Source organism: Salmo salar, chromosome 05 (assembly GCF_965601325.2).
Source record: "Salmo salar chromosome 05, fSalSal1, whole genome shotgun sequence".
Taxonomy (NCBI): Eukaryota; Metazoa; Chordata; class Actinopteri; order Salmoniformes; family Salmonidae; genus Salmo; species Salmo salar.
The window spans coordinates 15,594,485-15,614,463 of NC_138295.1; the positions used below are offsets into that span (position 1 = coordinate 15,594,485).

General features: G+C 42.8%; 2 protein-coding genes across 19 annotated transcripts in view; both read left to right on the forward strand.

Moving 5' to 3' along the window:
* The window catches only part of LOC106604312 (ankyrin repeat and KH domain-containing protein 1), a 91,806-nt gene extending 89,238 nt beyond the window's left edge, over nucleotides 1-2,568 (forward strand). For all 18 annotated transcript variants that reach the window (XM_082975067.1, XM_082975064.1, XM_082975079.1 and 15 more), the window contains 2 exons: nucleotides 1,606-1,770; nucleotides 1,889-2,568. In XM_082975067.1, the coding sequence (XP_082831193.1) occupies nucleotides 1,606-1,770; nucleotides 1,889-1,939 (216 nt within the window). In that variant the 3' untranslated portion in view covers nucleotides 1,940-2,568. The remainder of the gene's footprint in view (nucleotides 1-1,605; nucleotides 1,771-1,888) is intronic.
* A 2,620-nt stretch (nucleotides 2,569-5,188) lies between these two features.
* On the forward strand, nucleotides 5,189-19,514 carry LOC100194635 (eukaryotic translation initiation factor 4E binding protein 3-2). The gene is made up of 3 exons (NM_001139720.1): nucleotides 5,189-5,558; nucleotides 16,156-16,329; nucleotides 18,916-19,514. Exons 1-3 carry the CDS (start codon nucleotides 5,426-5,428, stop codon nucleotides 18,942-18,944), a joined length of 336 nt encoding a protein of 111 aa, NP_001133192.1. The 5' UTR covers nucleotides 5,189-5,425; the 3' UTR covers nucleotides 18,945-19,514.
* The last annotated feature ends 465 nt before the right edge of the window (nucleotides 19,515-19,979 follow it).

Genomic DNA, 19,979 nt, shown 5'->3' on the forward strand with positions numbered 1-19,979 from the left:
CCTGGTTGTCTCCAGGGTAGGACCATGTTAATATACTGTAGTTAGTGGACCTGGTTGTCTCCAGGGTAGGACCATGTTAATATACTGTAGTTAGTGGACCTGGTTGTCTCCAGGGTAGGACCATGTTAATATACTGTAGTTAGTGGACCTGGTTGTCTCCAGGGTAGGACCATGTTAATATACTGTAGTTAGTGGACCTGGTTGTTTCCAGGGTAGGACCATGTTAATATACTGTAGTTAGTGGACCTGGTTGTGATGTGTATTATAACCTGGTTGTCTCCAGGGTAGGACCATGTTAATATACTGTAGTTAGTGGACCTGGTTGTCTCCAGGGTAGGACCATGTTAATATACTGTAGTTAGTGGACCTGGTTGTGATGTGTATAATAACCTGGTTGTGTCCAGGGTAGGACCATGTTAATATACTGTAGTTAGTGGACCTGGTTGTTTCCAGGGTAGGACCATGTTAATATACTGTAGTTAGTGGACCTGGTTGTGATGTGTATAATGACCTGGTTGTCTCCAGGGTAGGACCATGTTAATATACTGTAGTTAGTGGACCTGGTTGTGATGTGTATTATAACCTGGTTGTCTCCAGGGTAGAACTATGTTAATATACTGTAGTTAGTGGACCTGGTTGTGATGTGTATAATAACCTGGTTGTGTCCAGGGTAGGACCATGTTAATATACTGTAGTTAGTGGACCTGGTTGTGATGTGTATAATAACCTGGTTGTGTCCAGGGTAGGACCATGTTAATATACTGTAGTTAGTGGACCTGGTTGTGATGTGTATTATAACCTGGTTGTGTCCAGGGTAGGACCATGTTAATATACTGTAGTTAGTGGACCTGGTTGTGATGTGTATTATAACCTGGTTGTGTCCAGGGTAGGACCATGTTAATATACTGTAGTTAGTGGACCTGGTTGTGATGTGTATTATAACCTGGTTGTGTCCAGGGTAGGACCATGTTAATATACTGTAGTTAGTGGACCTGGTTGTGATGTGTATTATAACCTGGTTGTGTCCAGGGTAGGACCATGTTAATATACTGTAGTTAGTGGACCTGGTTGTGATGTGTATTATAACCTGGTTGTGTCCAGGGTAGGACCATGTTAATATACTGTAGTTAGTGGACCTGGTTGTGATGTGTATTATAACCTGGTTGTGTCCAGGGTAGGACCATGTTAATATACTGTAGTTAGTGGACCTGGTTGTGATGTGTATTATAACCTGGTTGTGTCCAGGGTAGGACCATGTTAATATACTGTAGTTAGTGGACCTGGTTGTGATGTGTATAATAACCTGGTTGTGTCCAGGGTAGGACCATGTTAATATACTGTAGTTAGTGGACCTGGTTGTGATGTGTATAATAACCTGGTTGTGTCCAGGGTAGGACCATGTTAATATACTGTAGTTAGTGGACCTGGTTGTGATGTGTATAATAACCTGGTTGTGTCCAGGGTAGGACCATGTTAATATACTGTAGTTAGTGGACCTGGTTGTGATGTGTATTATAACCTGGTTGTGTCCAGGGTAGGACCATGTTAATATACTGTAGTTAGTGGACCTGGTTGTGATGTGTATAATAACCTGGTTGTGTCCAGGGTATGGCCATGTCGATGTATGGAGGGACCATACTGCCTCCCAACCCCCCTATGGGGGAGAGTCCGGGGGGGGGCATGTTCAACGGACTGCACGCTGCTGACCCTGCATGGAGCCCCATCATCAAGGTGGTCCCCAACAACGCAGACAACACCGACCCACAGCAGGTGAGACTTTTTCTACACACACACACACACACACACACACACACACACACAGTTATCTTTGCTAATGGAATCTCCTTCTCTCTCACATGTTCCACTTTTCTTCTTCCTCCTCGTTCAGGTGTGGCCTGGTACCTGGGCTCCTCACGTGCACCTGAACCACGTCAACTAGCCGGCCGGCATCGACAGAAATCAAACGCGCACACACACACACACATACACCACAAACATGAATTTAATTTCCAACTGACAACAAAAACCAACAGAATTGTAAAACGTGTTAACTTTAGTAGAGAACGGAGAACAAAGCAGAGTTTGGAGAAATGGAGAGAAATGATCTTGACACCGTTCTTTAATGTGCCTAACTCAAAATAAGAAATAAAGAAATCTACTACCGTTTCAGCGATGGCTGTTGTGGGTTCGGGAGGGAAAACTCTGGGCCCTAGTTCTGTTTAAAGTCCTGTTGATGTCTGATGAACAAACTGTCCAACCGGCTCCATGCTCTGTGTAGCTTAGATTTAGGACTTCCACCCACGTACAGAGTTGTCACTCTCCTCGGGGGAGGGCTGATGAAGGTGATGACGTAGCTAATGATACTCAGCCAACAACTAGAGGATGATGATTACCTAAAGAGAGAAAGAAATCAGAATATCTTTTAGTGGTAAATACATGTATACTTGTTTACATACTAAAAAGGGTTAAAATGAGAGTACATTTCACGTCGTATAGTAGCTCTACTTTACGTAGCCTGTATTAATGTGAAATATTTACCTTAATATTCAATAAACATATTGAAATGTACTTGTGGCGGTGCACTTTGTTTGTGTAGGTAGGGCTTTGTTTTCATTTCCCCAAAATGAATAGCATGTTTGACTAGTTACAGCACAATGTATTTTATGTATTGTCATCTTACAAAATAGAATCTGCACACTCAACTCATGGCTCTGATGCGTTACATTTGAATAAATACTGAATTTGACAGCTAATGCTCATAACCACGTGGGAAGGTGGTTTTTACCACATATGACTGGGGAAAATCTACTTCAACGCCCCTCCAACTGGTGATTACTAGTGGGGAAACACGTCTATCATCCCTGAGCTCCGACTTCTCCCACAATCGATGTCCAAATCAGTAAGGACTTAAAATGGTCCACGCACACAGTGCCTGTTCACCCATAGGAGGTTGAAAAGATTTGGCATGGGCCCTCAAATGCACCATTGAAAGCATCTTGACTGGCTGCATCACTGCTTGGTATGGCGCCACAGAGGGTGGTGCGGACAGCCCAGCAGGCTCCTGAACAGCTTCTATCCCCAAGCCTTAAGACCGCTAAATAGTTAGTGTATTCAGAACCTGTTACTTTACAGCCTTATTCTAAAATGGATTCATGTTTTTTCCCCCTCATCAATCCACACAATACCCCATGACAAAGCAAAAACGTCATTTTTATTTTTGCAAATGTATTAAAAAACATCACATTTACGTAAGTATTCAGACTCTTTACAGCCTCGAGTCTTGGGTATGACGCTACAAGCTTGGCACACCTTTATTTGGGGAGTTTCTCCCATTCTCTGCAGATCCTCTCCAGGTCTGTTCAGGTTGGATGGGGAGCATTGCTGCACAGCTCTTTTCAGGTCTCTACAGAGATGTTCGATCGGGTTCAGGCCACTCCTGTGTTGTCTTGGCTGTGTGCTTAGGGTCATTGTCCTGCTGGAGCAGGTTTTCATCAAGGATCTCTGTACTTAGCTCCGTTAATCTTTCCTTGGATCTTGACTAGTCCCAGGCCGCTGAAAACATCCCCAAAGCATGATGCTGCCACCACCACGCTTCACCGTTGGGATAGTGCCAGGTTTCCTCCAGATGTGACAGTTGGCATTCAGGCCAAAGAGTTCAATCTTGGTTTCATCAGACCAGAGAATCTTGTTTCTCATTGAGTTTTTTTTATTTCACCTTTATTTAACCAGGTAGGCCAGTTGAGAACAACTTCTCATTTACAACTGCGACCTGGCCAAGATAAAGCAAAGCAGTTCGACTCATACAACAAGAGTTACACATGGAATAAACAGTCAGTAATACAGTAGAAAAAGTCTATATACAGTGCGTGCAAGGGAGGTAAGGCAATAAATAGACCATGGTGGCAAAGTAATTACAATATACCAATTAAACAATGGAGTGATAGATGTGCAGAAGATGAATGTGCAAGTAGAGATACTGGGGTGCCAAGGAGTAAGAAATAAATACAGTATGGGGATGAGGTAGTTGGATGGGCTATTTACAGGTGCAGTGATCTGTGAGCTACTCAAAGCTAGTGAGGGAGATATGAAGCTTCAGTGATTTTTGTAGTTCGTTCCAGGCATTGGCAGCAGAGAACTGGAAGGAAAGGCGGCCAAAGGAGGAATTGGCCTTAGGGTTGACCAGTGAGATATACCTGCTGGAGCGTGTGCTACGGGTGGGTGCTGCTATGGTGACCAGGGAGCTGAGAAAAGGCGGGGCTTGACCTAGCAAAGACTTTTAGATGACCTGGAGCCAGTGGGTTTGGCGACGAGTATGATGCGAGGGCCAGCCAACGAGAGCATACAGGTCGCAGTGGTGGGTAGTATATGGGGCTTTGGTGACAAAACGGATGGCACTGTGATAGACTGCATCCAATTTATTCAGTAGGGTATTGGAGGCTATTTTGTAAATGACATCGTCGAGGATCGGTAGGATGGTCAGTTTTACGAGGGTATGTTTGGCAGCATGAGTGAAGGATGCTTTGTTGCGAAATAGGAAGCCAATTCTAGATTACACTTTGTATTGGATACCACGAAATTTGGGAGAAATTCGTGTCAATTAAAAATGAAACGTCATACACTAGCACACTCCCTGTACCCATGACCTGTATTATATATCTAGCCTGTGTACACATCACATGGAAATGGAAATCAATACACAGAAAGATCCATTTAGTGACGTCCAGGTAGGTACATTATCAGAATGTGGTGAATTTATGTAGATCAGTTGATTCTCTTTTTTGATGGAATTTATTGTATTTGGAGTCTTGGTGGTGTTTCTGCTGAATAATGTATTTGCTTTGCCATTGTTGTCAAGTGAAACAAGTTGGGACTTGTTTCTGGTCAGTGTTGCTTTCTGTTCGACACCATCGCTTCAGATTAGATCCACTAGATTACTTCCGGATCGAAATGACCATGTCACTCCCGTTTTGGACAGCTCCACCCTTCACAGGCGGAGCTAATATTTGATTGACCAACCAGTCGCCCTTCTTCGTGGAGATCAGGTTCGGCTGGTGCCTTTGTATGTATAATATATGGCTGTAGCGATCACAACACGTCACATGACCGGAGTCACCCTGATAGTTGTTAAATGCACGCTAACATGTTCAATAGGCAGTTCGTTCTCTCATGCTGCGGTTGTTGCTGAGCTGACAGCTCCACTTATCTGGCAACAAAACCGTCCGCCCTGAACAGCTCTGCAGTCGATTCCGTCTTTTATTTTGTTAGTTAAAACGAACTACTGTAGCCAAGGTTTTGTTGTTTTATCTTGTTAGCAAATTACTTGTTGTTTGGTAAACGTTGGTAAACAATCCAATTTGCAAGATCAACCGATCTTCACACTAAGCATCTGTCTGCGGTTGATCAGAAGACGCCAAATAAACCCAGGATGACGACCAACGCTCAGGAGGCGAAGAGTTGCCCAATCCCTACCCGGGTTCTCACCCTGAAAGACTGGTCTCAGCTCCCGGACTGCTACAGTCAGACTCCCGGGGGTACTCTCTTCTCCACAACGCCCGGAGGTAAGAGCACCTGGCCCGGATGTTTACGATCAACCGTGTAACACGCACAACACGTTTTGTACCAGTGGTAGTTTAGCTAAGGTTAGCCAGCAAAACATGTTATATAGAAAACTAACGTTTATATTCTGGGGAAAGGGGAACTAAACTAGCGAGGTACTTGACGAAGGTTGTCCAAGGAAATAACAAGTTAAATATAGCTGTATTGAAACGTACATTACTTCCCCAAATCTTGCAACCTCTCATCAACGTTACTTAACCCTCACTGTCTTGTGACTCCCGTTTATTCGGCTCGGATATAATACATGCGCTAATGTGACACGTGCTCGTTAGCTCGCTAAAACTAGGTTCGTTTCTGTCTGACTGACTTGCAGCGAACTGTGTTTGTTGGAAATTGCGTACGGTATACTATGTGATATTTTAAATGCAACTGCAACTTCATTCAATGCATCTTTAAAAAATGTGTTTATATTATTGCATCCAGTCATTTTAATACGGGACCTCACTCTTCCCGTAATGTTACGGCAATATTATTATTGATAGACGAAAATGAGTTAAGTGATGTGGAAAATAACGGGGATCACGTGTTCAACTGCATGGCTGCTGTTTACGTGCAGTCTGTGCAGAGCAGTATGAAGGTGGGATAAGAAACTTTCTGTTTACTACACAGCTCAGACCTCTGTAAACTCGCTGAGAGAACTGGCTGCTGAAATTCACATAAAAAAAAAACTCATGTAAAGTGCTATGTTGGGAACCAATTGCCAATTTAACTTTGCTGGGGCGAAATGTAGTTTTAGCTTACATAAAACTATGTTTTGTCAGTTGAGATCTGCTGTTTTGTCAGTTGTCTATGTTTTGTCAGTTGAAAACATGCCACATTATGGAGCGGAAAAGCCGACTGGTGGACAACAAGCTCCTCTTAACCTATGACCTATTGGTGGGCTGGCCAGATTCAGGGTGATGATTGGGGAGGAGAGAGGGAGACGCCCTCTGGGCACCACCACAGCTTCCCTGGTGCATTTCAGGAATACTGTAGGAACATTATGTTCTAGCCGAGTGAGAGGGAACGCCGGAAAAATACAGAAGAGCTGTTAAATTCTACAAACAGCCAAAAGGAAGCGATTCCCAAACCTTCCATAACAAAGCCATCACCTACAGAGAGATGAACCTGGAGAAGAGTCCCCTAAACAAGCTGGTCCTGGGGCTCTGTTCACAAACACATACAGACCCCACAGAGCCCCAGGACAGCAACACAATTAGACCCAACCAAATCATGAGAAAACAAAAATTATTACTTGACACATTACTTCGTTTTTTTTGTTTATTCTTTCCAAACTAGAATGTTATTTGTCCCTAAACAGAAAGTACAGCATTGCAGAATACCTGACCACTGACTGACCCAAACTTAAGGGAAGCTTTGACAATGTACAGGCTCAGTGAGCATAGCCTTGCTATTGAAAGAGGCCGCCGTATGCAGACCTGGCTCTCAAGAGAAGACAGGCTATGTGCACACTGCCCACAATTTCCATAACTACTGGGTGAAATACCACAGTGTGCCATCACAGCAGCAAGATGTGTGACCTGCTGCCACAAGAAAAAGTCAAACAGTAAAGAACAAACACCATTATAAATACAACCCATTTTTATGTTTATTTATTTTCCCTTTTGTACTTTAAACATTTGTACATCGTTACATCACTGTCACACAATGACATTTGTAATGTCTCAATTCCTTTGGAACTTTTGTTTACTGAGTGTAGTTTACTGTTCATTTTCTCTTGTGTATTTAACTTTTATCTATTTAACTTGCTTTGGCAATGTAAACATATGTTTCCCATGACAATAAAGCCCTTTGAATTAGAGAGAGAGGAAAGTGTGAGAGGGGGAGGGATTGGGAAGCATAAATGGACTGCAACGAGAGGCCTTTCTAAGAATTGTTGAAGTGAGGACACGTGGGAGGGCGCGCGGGAGTGGTGGAATGTGCGATTTGGCTGACTGCAGAAAGCAGTGGGGTTTCAGGTCCTCTATGGATCCTTCATGGTACTTTTGTGTCGTGGAAGGCATGACCAGGCCAGAACAAATTCGTTATGAGCTTTAAGGAGTAGTTATAACATAGCTATCTATAACAGCTCTGTTACTGTCATTACAGTGCTTATGGTGATTCTTCATTGATGCCTTACACCAGGGGCTCCCGAGTGGCGCAGTGGTTTAATGCACTGCATCTCAGTGCCAGAGGCGTCACTACAGACCCTGGTTTGATTCCAGGCTGTATCACAACCGGCCATGATTGGGAGTCCCATAGGGCGGCGCACAATTGGCCCAGCGTCGTCCGGTTTTGGCTGGGGTAGGCCGTCATTGTAAATAAGAATTTGTTAACTGACTTGCCAAGTTAAATAATAACAGATGGCCTAGAGCAGTTTTACATGACTTCTATAACCAGAAGTTAATGTTCTGCAACTAACTGCTGATGTGAGCACAACAAGCATACACATGGTGTGGAGAGACTGCTCCGGTCCCCCGGCCAGTCTCTCCCTGCTGTAATGTGATGAGGGGAGGGTGGGTGTGTGTTATCCCATTGCCACTGACAGAGCGTAGCATTACATGGGATGGGCTAGGTTTCATGTTAACCTGTTTGGGATAGGGGGCAGTATTTTTCACGGCCGGATAAAAAAACGTACCCGATTTTAATCTGATTATTACTCCTGCCCAGAAACTAGAATATGCATATCATTATTAGCTTTGGATAGAAAACACTCCAAAGTTTCTAAAACTGTTTGAATGGTGTCTGTGAGTATAACAGAACTCATTTGGCAGGCCAAAACCTGAGAAGATTCCAAACAGGAAGCGCCCTCTCTGACCATTTCTTGGCCTTCTTGATCATCTCTATCCAAAACTGAGGATCTCTGCTGTAACGTGACACTTCCTATGGCTCCCATAGGCTCTCAGAAGGCGGCAAAAAGCTGAATGATGTCTTTGCGGGCCCTGGCTGAAAAACACTAGCGCATTTGGTAAGTGGTCGATCAGAGAACCGAGACTGGAGGCGCGTGCACGAGGCGACACCATGTTTTTATTCTTTCGTCTTTGAACGAAAACAACGACTCCCGGTCGGAATATTATCGCTTTTTTTACGAGAAATTGCATAAAAATTGATTTTAAACAGCGGTTGACATGCTTCGAAGTACGGTAATGGAATATTTAGAAAGTTTGTCACGAAATGCATCGGGCACGTAACCCTTCGTCACCCTTTGGATAGTGTCTTGAACACACAAACAAAACACCGCTATTTGGATATAACTATGGATTATTTTGAACCAAACCAACATTTGTTATTGAAGTAGTAGTCCTGGGAGTGCATTCTGACGAAGAACAGCAAAGGTAATCCAATTTTTCTTATAGTAAATCTGAGTTTGGTGAGGGTCGAACTTGGTGGGTGTCAAAATAGCTAGCCTGTGATGGCGAGCTATCTACTCAGAATATTGCAAAATGTGCTTTCACCGAAAAGCTATTTTAAAATCGGACACCTCGATTGCATAAAGGAGTTCTGTATCTATAATTCTTAAAATAATTGTTATGTTTTTTGTGAACGTTTATCGTGAGTAATTTAGTAAATTCACCGGAAGTGTTTGGTGGGAAAGCTAGTTCTGAACGTCACATGCTAATGTAAAAAGCTGTTTTTTTATATAAATATGAACTTGATTGAACAAAACATGCATGTATTGTATAACATAATGTCCTAGGCGTGTCATCTGATGAAGATCATCAAAGGTTAGTGCTGTATTTAGCTGTGGTTTTGTTTTTTGTGACATTATATGCTAGCTTGAAAAATGGGTGTCTGATTATTTCTGGCTGGGTACTCTGCTGACATAATCTAATGTTTTGCTTTCGCTGTAAAGCCTTTTTGAAATCGGACAATGTGGTTAGATTAACGAGAGTCTTGTCTTTAAAATGGTGTAAAATAGTCATATGTTTGAGAAATTGAAGTTATAGCATTTTTGAGGTATTTCGCACCACGCTCCACCATTTGATATTGGTGAGGCGTTACGCTAGCGGAACGTCTGTCCCTAACAGGTTTTAACCTCTCTAGGGTAGGTGGCACCAAATCGTCCCACCTACGTAACAGCCAGTGTAATCCCGTGGCGCGTTATTCAAAAACCTCAAATGCAAAACCTTCAATTTTTCAAACATATGACTATTTTACACAATTTTAAAGACAAGACTCTCGTTAATCTAACCACACTGTCCGATTTCAAAAAGGCTTTACAACGAAAGCAAAACATTAGATTATGTCAGCAGAGTACCCAGCCAGAAATAATCAGACACCCATTTTTCAAGCTAGCATATGTCACATAAACCCAAACCACAGCCAAATGCAGCACTAACCTTTGATCTTCATCAGATGACAACCCTAGGACATTATGTTATACATGCATGTTTTGTTCAATCAAGTTCATATTTATATCAAAAACCAGCTTTTCACATTAGCATGTGACTAGCATGCGACTAGCATTCCCACCGAACACTGCCGGTGAATTTACTAAATTACTCACGATAAACGTTCACAAAAAGCATAACAATTATTTTAAGAATTATAGATACAGAACTCCTCTATGCACTCGATATGTCCGATTTTAAAATAGCTTTTCGGTGGAAGCACATTTTGCAATATTCTCAGTAGATAGCCCGGCATCACAGGGCTAGCTATTTAGACACCCAGCAAGTTTAGCACTCATCAAAGTCAGATTTACTATAAGAAAAATGTTATTACCTTTGCTGTCTTCGTCAGAATGCACTCCCAGGACTTCTACTTCAATAACAAATGTTGGTTTGGTCCAAAATAATCCATAGTTATATCCAAACAGCGGCGTTTTGTTCGTGCGTTCAAGACACTATCCGAAAGGGTAAATAAGGGTGACGAGCATGGCGCAATTCGTAACAAAAAAATTCTAAATTTTCCATTACCGTACTTCGAAGCATGTCAACCGCTGTTTAAAATCAATTTTTATGCAATTTTTCTCATAAAAAAGCGATAATATTCCGACTGGGAATCTGCGTTTAGGTAAACAGACTAAAGAAAATAAAGCATTCGGTCGACTCGGGCACGCGCCTAAGCCCATAGTACTCTGATCGGCCACTTGCCAAAAGCGATAATGTGTTTCATACTTGAGTAAAAGTAAAGATAACTTAATAGAAAGTACATAATTGTTTTTAGGAATGTAGTGAAGTAAAATATTAAAATTAAAGTACAGATGCCACAAATTAAGTAGTACTTTAAAGTATTTTTACTTAATTACTTTACACCACTGCTAATACTAAATACTGCACGGCAGCACTCCCTGTCCTCTCCGTGTAACCCTGTCCAGGGCAGACTTCACTAGTAGACACCACAACATTGGATGATTCATATCTAATGACTGTTTATCAAATGTTCTGTCAGTCAGCCTGCTAGTGAGTTTTTTTTTTTTAAATCTATGATCGATACAGTGGTTCAGGTGAAACTTCAGTTCATCAGCATGATATTCAGTATGATATAATATCTGGAACGGCTGTTTATCAATGTTATGTTGCAATTCAGGGATGTCATCAGTCTGTCAGCGACCTGTCGGAGCCTAGTTTACCAAACAGTCTCTACTGTAGACATGCAAAGTGAAACATGCAGACAAACTTTGTATGGAGTGGCATGTCAAGTTTCCTTTTACATACTGTATTCCTAATGGTCTAGGCCTGTTGAGGAGGAGATGACATCTGGTTTGACTCAACATAACCTCCACTCAACCAGGCAACCTCAGGAATGGGGTATCGCCACAGGAGGCCTCGTCAACCCACCTAAGCAAACATAATGTAGGGAAAACTCTGCTGGTGACTACAGAACAGCTCTGTAGCGTACTACATAGTGCGACACAGAGTGCCCGGTGCAGGCGACCCAGAGTGCTCGGTATGTTTGGTGGTGACCACATATTTCTGGTCTGCCTCCTGTCACCACTTCCTGGTTCTAGGAGAACTTGTTTATGTTCTCCACTTTCCTAGAACTGGCTCACTACTGCCAACCCACAACCTCTCCTCTGTATCCTCCAGTTTTCCTCTCTTCCCTGACTCACAATGGCCAACTGATGACCCCTCTTCTCCCCTCCCTCCCTCCTCCTCCCTCTCTTCTCCTTGGGCTGAAAACCGTATGTGTGTTTGGCATGCATCCAACAGCCCTGACCCTAAGGCCAGGGAGGGGTGCAGTCCCAGTTTCTTCCAGATACACTCTTGTATTTGTGCAGTTTTGACATCAAAAGATTCATGGCTGGTTTTCAAGGAGCATATTGGATAAATCTGAATCATACATTTTTGTACACTGAATAATATGGTTGAGTTTATAACTAATCTCTCCAATAGATGTTATGGTACATGAGTCAGTTTTAGGGATGTCCCTGACTAAAATAAAAATATTGGTCGACCGAATGTGGTCTGTTTTTCAGACCAATCGATTGGTCAACATTTATTTTACATATATTGACACATCCTGTGTTTTAATCAAATCAACTATATGCACTGAGCCTCAGACTTGCTGCGCTGTGTTAAAAAACAAATTGACAGAGTGACTGTAACTAGCAACCGTTGTCGTTCTCTTACCCTGCTACAGCGACCACCTCAACATCAAAAGAACAGTGTTTATCGCGCTGTCCGTGTTGCTGAACATTTTGCCCAAATCCCTAATTTGTTGAGGAAAACCATTCCCTCAACCCGTGCTCTCTTCGTGACTCATTTATGTATTGCATGCACCTGACCAATAGGGCCTGACTGGCTATAATGGCGCTGGAGCACCTGACCAATAGGGCCTGACTGGCTATAATGGCGCTGGAGCACCTGACCAATAGGGCCTGACTGGCTATAATGGCGCTGGAGCACCTGACCAATGGGGCCTGACTGGCTATAATGGCGCTGGAGCACCTGACCAATAGGGCCTGACTGGCTATAATGGCGCTGGAGCACCTGACCAATAGGGCCTGACTGGTTATAATGGCGCTGGAGCACCTGACCAATAGGGCCTGACTGGCTATAATGGCGCTGGAGCACCTGACCAATAGGGCCTGACTGGCTATAATGGCGCTGGAGGGGATGACCAATAGGGCCTGACTGGCTATAATGGCGCTGGAGGGGATGACCAATAGGGCCTGACTGGCTATAATGGCGCTGGAGCACCTGACCAATAGGGCCTGACTGGCTATAATGGCGCTGGAGGGGATGACCAATAGGGCCTGACTGGCTATAATGGCGCTGGAGGGGAAGACTGACATTTACCGACTGCTAACCAACTGTGCTATTTATTTTAATATTCCGCGTTGTTTTTACAGTTGAAGTTGGAAGTTTACATACACCTTAGCCAAATACATTTAAACTCAGTTTTTCACAATTCCTGACATTTAATCCTAGTAAAAATTCCCTGTCTTAGGTCAGTTAGGATCACCACTTTATTTTAAGATTGTGAAATGTTAGAACAATAGTAGAGTAATTTATTTCAGCTTTTATTTCTTTCATCACATTCCCAGTGGGTCAGAAGTTTACATACTCAATTAGTTGGGTGAATTTTGACCCATTCCTCCTGACAGAGCTGGTGTAACTGAGTCAGGTTTGTAGGCCTCCTTGAGCGCACATGCTTTTTCAGTTCTGCCCACAAATTTTCTATAGGATTGAGGTCAGGGCTTTGTGATGGCCACTCCAACACCTTGACTTTGTTGTCCTTAAGCCATTTTGCCACAACTTTGGAAGTATGCTAGGTATGCTTCCATTTGGAAGACCCATTTGTGACCAAGCTTTAACTTCCTGACTGATGTCTTGAGATGTTGCTTCAATATATCCACGTAATTTTCCTACCTCCATGATGTGCACCAGTCCCTCCTGCAGCAAAGCACCCCCACAATATGATGCTGCCACCCCCATGATGCTGCCATCCTTCTCAGACCAGAGGACATTTCTCCAAAAAGTATGATCTTTGTCAAATCAAATGTATTTATATAGCCCTTCTTACATCAGCTGATATCTCAAAGTGCTGTACAGAAACCCAGCCTAAAACCCCAAACAGCAAGCAATGCAGGTGTAGAAGCACGGTGGCTAGGAAAAACTCCCTAGAAAGGCCAAAACCTAGGAAGAAACCTAGAGAGGAACCAGGCTATGAGGGGTGGCCAGTCCTCTTCTGGCTGTGCCGGGTGGAGATTATAACAGCACATGGCCAAGATGTTCAAATGTTCATAAATGACTAGCATGGTCTAATAATAATAATAATAATAATAATAATAATAATAATAATAATAATAATAATAATAATAATAGTAGTTGTCGAGGGTGCAACAAGTCAGTAACACAAGAGTGTCTGTTGGCTTTTTCATAGCTGATCTTTGAGAGTATCTCTACCGCTCCTGCTGTCTCTAGAGAGTTGAAAACAGCAGGTCTGGGACAGGTAGCACGTCCGGTGAACAAGTCAGGGGTCCATAGCCGCAGGCAGAACAGTTGGAACTGGAGCAGCAGCACGGCCAGGTGAACTGGGGACAGCAAGGAGTCATCAGGTCAGGTAGTCCTGAGGCATGGTCCTAGGGCTCAGGTCCTCCGAGAGAGAAAGAAAGAATGAATGAATTAGAGCATATTTAAATTCACACAGGACACCGGAAAAGACACGAGAAATACTCCAGATGTAACAGACTGACCCTAGCCCCCCGACACATAAACTACTGCAGCATAAATACTGGAGGCTGAGACAGGAGGGGTCAGGAGACACTGTGGCCCCATCCGATGAAACCCCCGGACAGGGCCAAACAGGTAGGATATAACCCCACCCACTTTGCCAAAGCACAGCCCCCACACCACTGGAGGGATGTCTCCAACCTACCATCTCGAGACAAGGCCGAGTATAGCCCACAAAGATCTCCGCCCCGGCACAACCCAAGGGGGGCGCCAACCCCCCATGTGCAGTTGCAGACTGTAGTCTGGCTTTTTATGGCGGTTTTGGAGCAGTGGCTTCTTCCTTGCTGAGAGGCTTCATGTTATGTCGATTTATAGGAGACGTTTTACTGTGGATAGAGATACTTTTGTACTGGTTTCCTCCAGCATCTTCACAAGGTCCTTTGCTGTTCTGGGATTGATTTGCACTTTTCGCACCAAAGTACGTTCATCTTTAGCAGACAGAATGCGTCTCCTTCCTGAGCGATATGACTGCTGTGTGGTCCCATGGTGTTTATACTTGCGTACTATTGTTTGTACAGATGAACGTGGTACCTTCAGGCATTTGGAAATTGCTCCCAAGGATGAACCAGACTTGTGGAGGTCTACAATTTTTGGTTTCTGAGGTCTTGGCTGAATTTTTTTTTTCTTGATTTTTTTCTTTCCCATGATGTCAAGCAAAGCGGCACTGAGTTTGAAGGTTGGCCTTCAAATACATCCACAGGTACACCTCCAATTGACTCAATTGATGTCAATTAGCCTATCAGAAGCTTCTAAAGCCATGACGTACATTTCTGGAATTTTCCGAGCTGTTTAAAGGCACAGTCGACTTAGTGTATGTAAACTTCTGACGCACTGGAATTGTGATACAGTGAAATAATCTGTCTGTAAACAATTGTTGGAAAACCGACTTGCCAAAACTATAGTTTGTTAACAAGAACTTTTTGAAGTGGTTGACAAGAGTTTTAATGACTCAAACCTGAGTATATGTAAACTTCCCACTTCAACTGTTACTCATTTTGTACATAATGTTGCTGCTACCTTCTCTTATGACCAAAAAGATCTTCTGGACATCAGAACTACTCACCTCAAACTGGACAGAGTTTTTTTCTTTAATGAGTCTGACGCGAAGGGGATATTGCTTTGTCGAGCCAAGGCTCAAATCGTCTGTCATCTGTTTGAAGAAAAGCGGGAGGAGGGCGGGTGCCTTGTAAGAATTCGTTGACAAGTAGGTAAACCACCACTAACCTCTGCACGTTAGCCAATAATGCAAACATTGGAAAACAAACTGGACGATCTACGATTAAGACTATCCTACCAACGGGACACTAAAAACTGTAAAACAGTGAGGGGGAAAAAGTATTTGATCCCCTGCTGATTTTGTAAGTTTGCCCACTGACAAAGAAATGATCATTTATCATTTTAATGGTAGGTTTATTTGAACAGTGAGAGACAGAATAACAACAAAAAAATCCAGAAAAACGCATGTCAAAAATGTTATAAAATGATTTGCATTTTAATAAGGGAAATAAGTATTTGACCCCTCTGCAAAACATGACTTAGTACTTGGTGGCAAAACCCTTGCTGGCAATCACAGAGGTCAGACGTTTCTTGTAGTTGCCACCAGGTTTGCACACATCTCAGGAGGGATTTTGTCCCACTCCTCTTTGGATAAAAAAATTCAAAATGTAAAAGTGGTGCGTGCATATGTATTCATCCCCTTTGCTATGAAGCCCCTAAATAAGATCTGGTGCAACCAATTACCTTCAGAAGTCACATAATTAGTTAGATTGCACACAGGTGGACTTTAAGTGTCACATGATCTAAGTGTGTGTGTGTGTGTTCTGAAAGGCCCCTGAGTCTGCACCACCAAGCTAACACATCATCCCTCCCCCCCCGACAGGAACACGCATCATCTACGACAGGAAGTTCCTCCTGGACTGTCGGAACTCTCCCATTGCCCGTACACCTCCATGCTGCCTGCCCCAGATCCCTGGGGTGACGGTGCCCGCTCTCCACCCTCTGGGCAAACTACAGGAACTTAAAGAGGAGGAGGAGGAGGAGAAGGACCTGGGAGGTAGGAATACGCACACACCTGACACACTAGACATGCGTACTGTGTATGCACAGACTCTGTACAGATGTGCACACTGACATAAACGTGCATATGAACATGTACACACAGAGGAGGCCAAAGGGGACATGGTAGGTACACACTGGTATAACCTGCTAGCTCTACCCTAGCTTTATGTCCATTCAACCACCTATATGATCATGTTGACATGCACCTACCTTTATGTCCATTCCATGTCTTCATGGAACCTAGTGTTTTAAGAAGTGGATGAGGGGGAGTAGAAGACCAGAGCAGCATTTTTACAGGCATTATCACCTTCTGTTATTCCTGTCTGTGTTGAGTGTATGTGGAACGTTACTAGGTCTTAACCCCTTGACAGTACTGTGACGCGAGGCCACTGCAGCCTTGGACCCAAAGTGACGTAATAAGCCTATGTAATAGTAGTCAGTCAGGACCTAGCCTTCCAAGTCCTGGGCCCTGTTCATTTACTATAGAACAAGGCTTCCTTCCTAGAAGTAGCCTATTCACATTAGGTAAAGGAGCCATGAGCCCCAACATGTGAAGTTCATAGGAGTATGTCAAATGAAAGCTGGGTCTTTATTTTTGTTATTAAGGCAAATAAACATTTTGTCTTAAACTGTCCATCCTAAAACAGATGGACAAGAGGTCTTAGAAAACATCTACCATTAAAGTCTTAAGATATTATAAATGCCTATAAACACAATGTTGACGTAAAGACCTCGGCCAACTAATATCAACACTTCTATTTCGTTTTGGATCATTTTTTCTGCCTGTTGTAAGTTTGAGACTTTGCCTTGTGCTTTGAAATTCCATTACCAAAAACCCACATCTTCAAGGTATTTTCTAATTTCTCTCCCTCATAAGGGAGGATAATGACAGGTCTACCTTCACTTGTTACTTCTCTGAACTATCAATTAGTTAGTGTTTTTACAGATATCACATTTTGTTTGAGTTATAGAGTGATTTAAAACTTGAAATTCCGTTACCAAATCTGTAAATGGAATTTCTGCAATTGAATTGGTTACAATGGGGAAATTATAGTAGTCACAGAGAACAGTTGGGTTCACGAATTTGGACAGTAGAGTACGGTAACGGAGAAGTAGTATAGTTCAGATATGGTCTTGTTTGGGGGCAGAGCTCATTTAAAATAAGTCGGTGTGTAGAATAATACCCAAATATGCAAAGGAGGATAGTGCGTATTTCTACCTTTTTGTGGACCTATTTAGGATACATCACCATGAATAGAATGACATTCATATCCATAATTGTGTAGTACAGATCAGGGATTTATGATGTAATTCTGTTACTGGGTTTAAATCCATTTCACTTACTGTAGTTCAATAATTAAAATATATATATTTTTTCAAACTCAATGTGTCATGGCCTAACTGACACTTATTTCTGCAGACATTATTGAATCTTAATTCAGAGCAGATATTTAAATATTTTTACCAGATCTCTGTTACCAAACTTTGCATCTGCACAGTTGTTCCAGTAAATCTGTTTTGGTAAAATGTTCTGGTTTGTTAAATGTTTTGGTTTGGCGTACATTTTAAGTGAAAAATCTGAGTCTCAGCGTAAGTCCATCTCTGTGGAATTACCCATAGAACATTGTAATGTTGTCCTACCAAAAGCTCTGCAGCTATCTGTTTATATCAGTGTGTATCTTATCTGGTTCTTGACTGTAGATATCTCTAGGTATCAGCTGGCTATCTGTTGTCCTAGGGCACGGTTCTGTTTTACAGCTGACGACACACTACTATGTTGTGGGCTAGTTGCAGACTGTATCAGCTGGCTATCTGTTGTCCTAGGGCACGGTTCTGTTTTACAGCTGACGACACACTACTATGTTGTGGGCTAGTTGCAGACTGTATCAGCTGGCTATCTGTTGTCCTAGGGCACGGTTCTGTTTTACAGCTGACGACACACTACTATGTTGTGGGCTAGTTGCAGACTGTATCAGCTGGCTATCTGTTGTCCTAGGGCACGGTTCTGTTTTACAGCTGACGACACACTACTATGTTGTGGGCTAGTTGCAGACTGTGTCAGGTTGGTTATCTGAGTGTGTTGAGGTCAGGTCAGCACATGGATACGAGATAAACAGTAGAGATGGAGTGGTCTGAGTTTTAGCTGCTTCTATTGGTCACGAGATGACTGTTTTTGTGGGGAGAAGGCACACCATCCTCTGACCCCTCTTTCTGTCCATCTCTCCCCCTTTCTCCCTCCGCTCTCCTCCTCTGTCCCTCCTCTCTCTGTGAGGCTAAATATGATGGAGATTAAAGATGACCTCTTTTCTCTCCCCCAGACAGAAACAAACAGAAGGGTGAGGTGATTGTGTGTCTGCTCTGGGAGATTTGTTGTCTCGCCTGTCTGGAGTTGACAAAAACACATTTGTAAGAAGGATGAACACAACACTGTCACGCTCCCCGTCAATCCATTATTATGGGTGTGGTTAGGACTTAGTGGACTGATACAAGTAATGACGGATTTGTTAATGTCTCTCTCTTCTCTTCCCCACCCTCTTTCTCTCTCTCCCTGCTCTCTCCTTTTGTCTCTCTCCCTCTGTAGATGACAGCCAGTTTGAAATGGACATCTGAGCAGCAGCTCATTGCCTCCTGTGGAGAGAACTGTTTTATCTTCTGTTCTGACGTCTGATTGGTCCTTTACTACCAGCATGCGTCACATTCACCTTCTTCAACTTCCTTTTTTAAAAACTTTTTGTTGAGGAAACCCCCAAAACAAAAAGAGAATGGGGATATGTTGATCCCCGTGTTAGAATTTTTTTTTAGAACCAGTGTATTAAGCGGAGAACGTCAATGGTTGCAAGATTAGTGTCTGAGCTGCAAGGTTGGAAGAAGCAATACATTTGTGTTTGTTGGTTTTTGATTTGTACATAAGAGTACGGTACTTTGTATTTTTTAAAAGGAGAGATGTACGAGATTTTACATGAAACCTACAGGGACGGCGGGATTGGTCAAGACGGCAGAGTTGCTGCTTGATTTTGGAGGGGCTGCTGGGCCTATGAGGGGTCACCATGTCTGACCCTGGCATAAGGTTAAAGGTCAGAGGTTGGGGTGACTGTTGGACAGGCTCTTCCATGCGTCTACCTGTGGAGGAGGAACTGAAATGTATCAAAGTTCAAAATAAAAATAAGTATAAAAGCTAAACTTGAGTTCAGTCATGTTTGTTTCCTCATGTGGTCCAGAAAGCCATGTGTATATACAGCAAGTTCACCATGTAATTACTTTAAATATATACACACACAAAACAAAATGATCTGCCTCGCTCTCTTAAATCAAAGGATTTAATGAAATGAGTACTCTACTTGCTACTGATGGCTGGCTTTCATTTTCAGATGTAAATCAAGACTCCCATGACTGTACTTATACTATGGTATGCATGTTCTGATTGCTAGTCTGGTGCCTCAGCATGTTCTGACTGGGTTAATGTATGTACAGTGAGGGAAAAAAGAATTTGCTCCCCTGCTGATTTTGTACGTTTGCCCACTTACAAAGAAATGATCAGTCTATAATTTTAATAGTAGGTTTATTTGAACAGTGAGAGACTGAATAACAACAAAAAAATCCAGAAAAACGCATGTCAAAAAATGTTATAAATTGATTTCCATTTTA

Coding starts and splice junctions, on each gene's coding strand:
- LOC100194635 (NM_001139720.1), top strand. CDS start 5,426: ATGACGACCAACGCTCAGGAGGCGAAGAGTTGCCCAATCCCTACCCGG. Junction 5,559..16,155: donor CTTCTCCACAACGCCCGGAG/GTAAGAGCACCT, acceptor CCCCCCCGACAG/GAACACGCATCATCTACGAC. Junction 16,330..18,915: donor GGAGGAGAAGGACCTGGGAG/GTAGGAATACGC, acceptor CTCCCTCTGTAG/ATGACAGCCAGTTTGAAATG.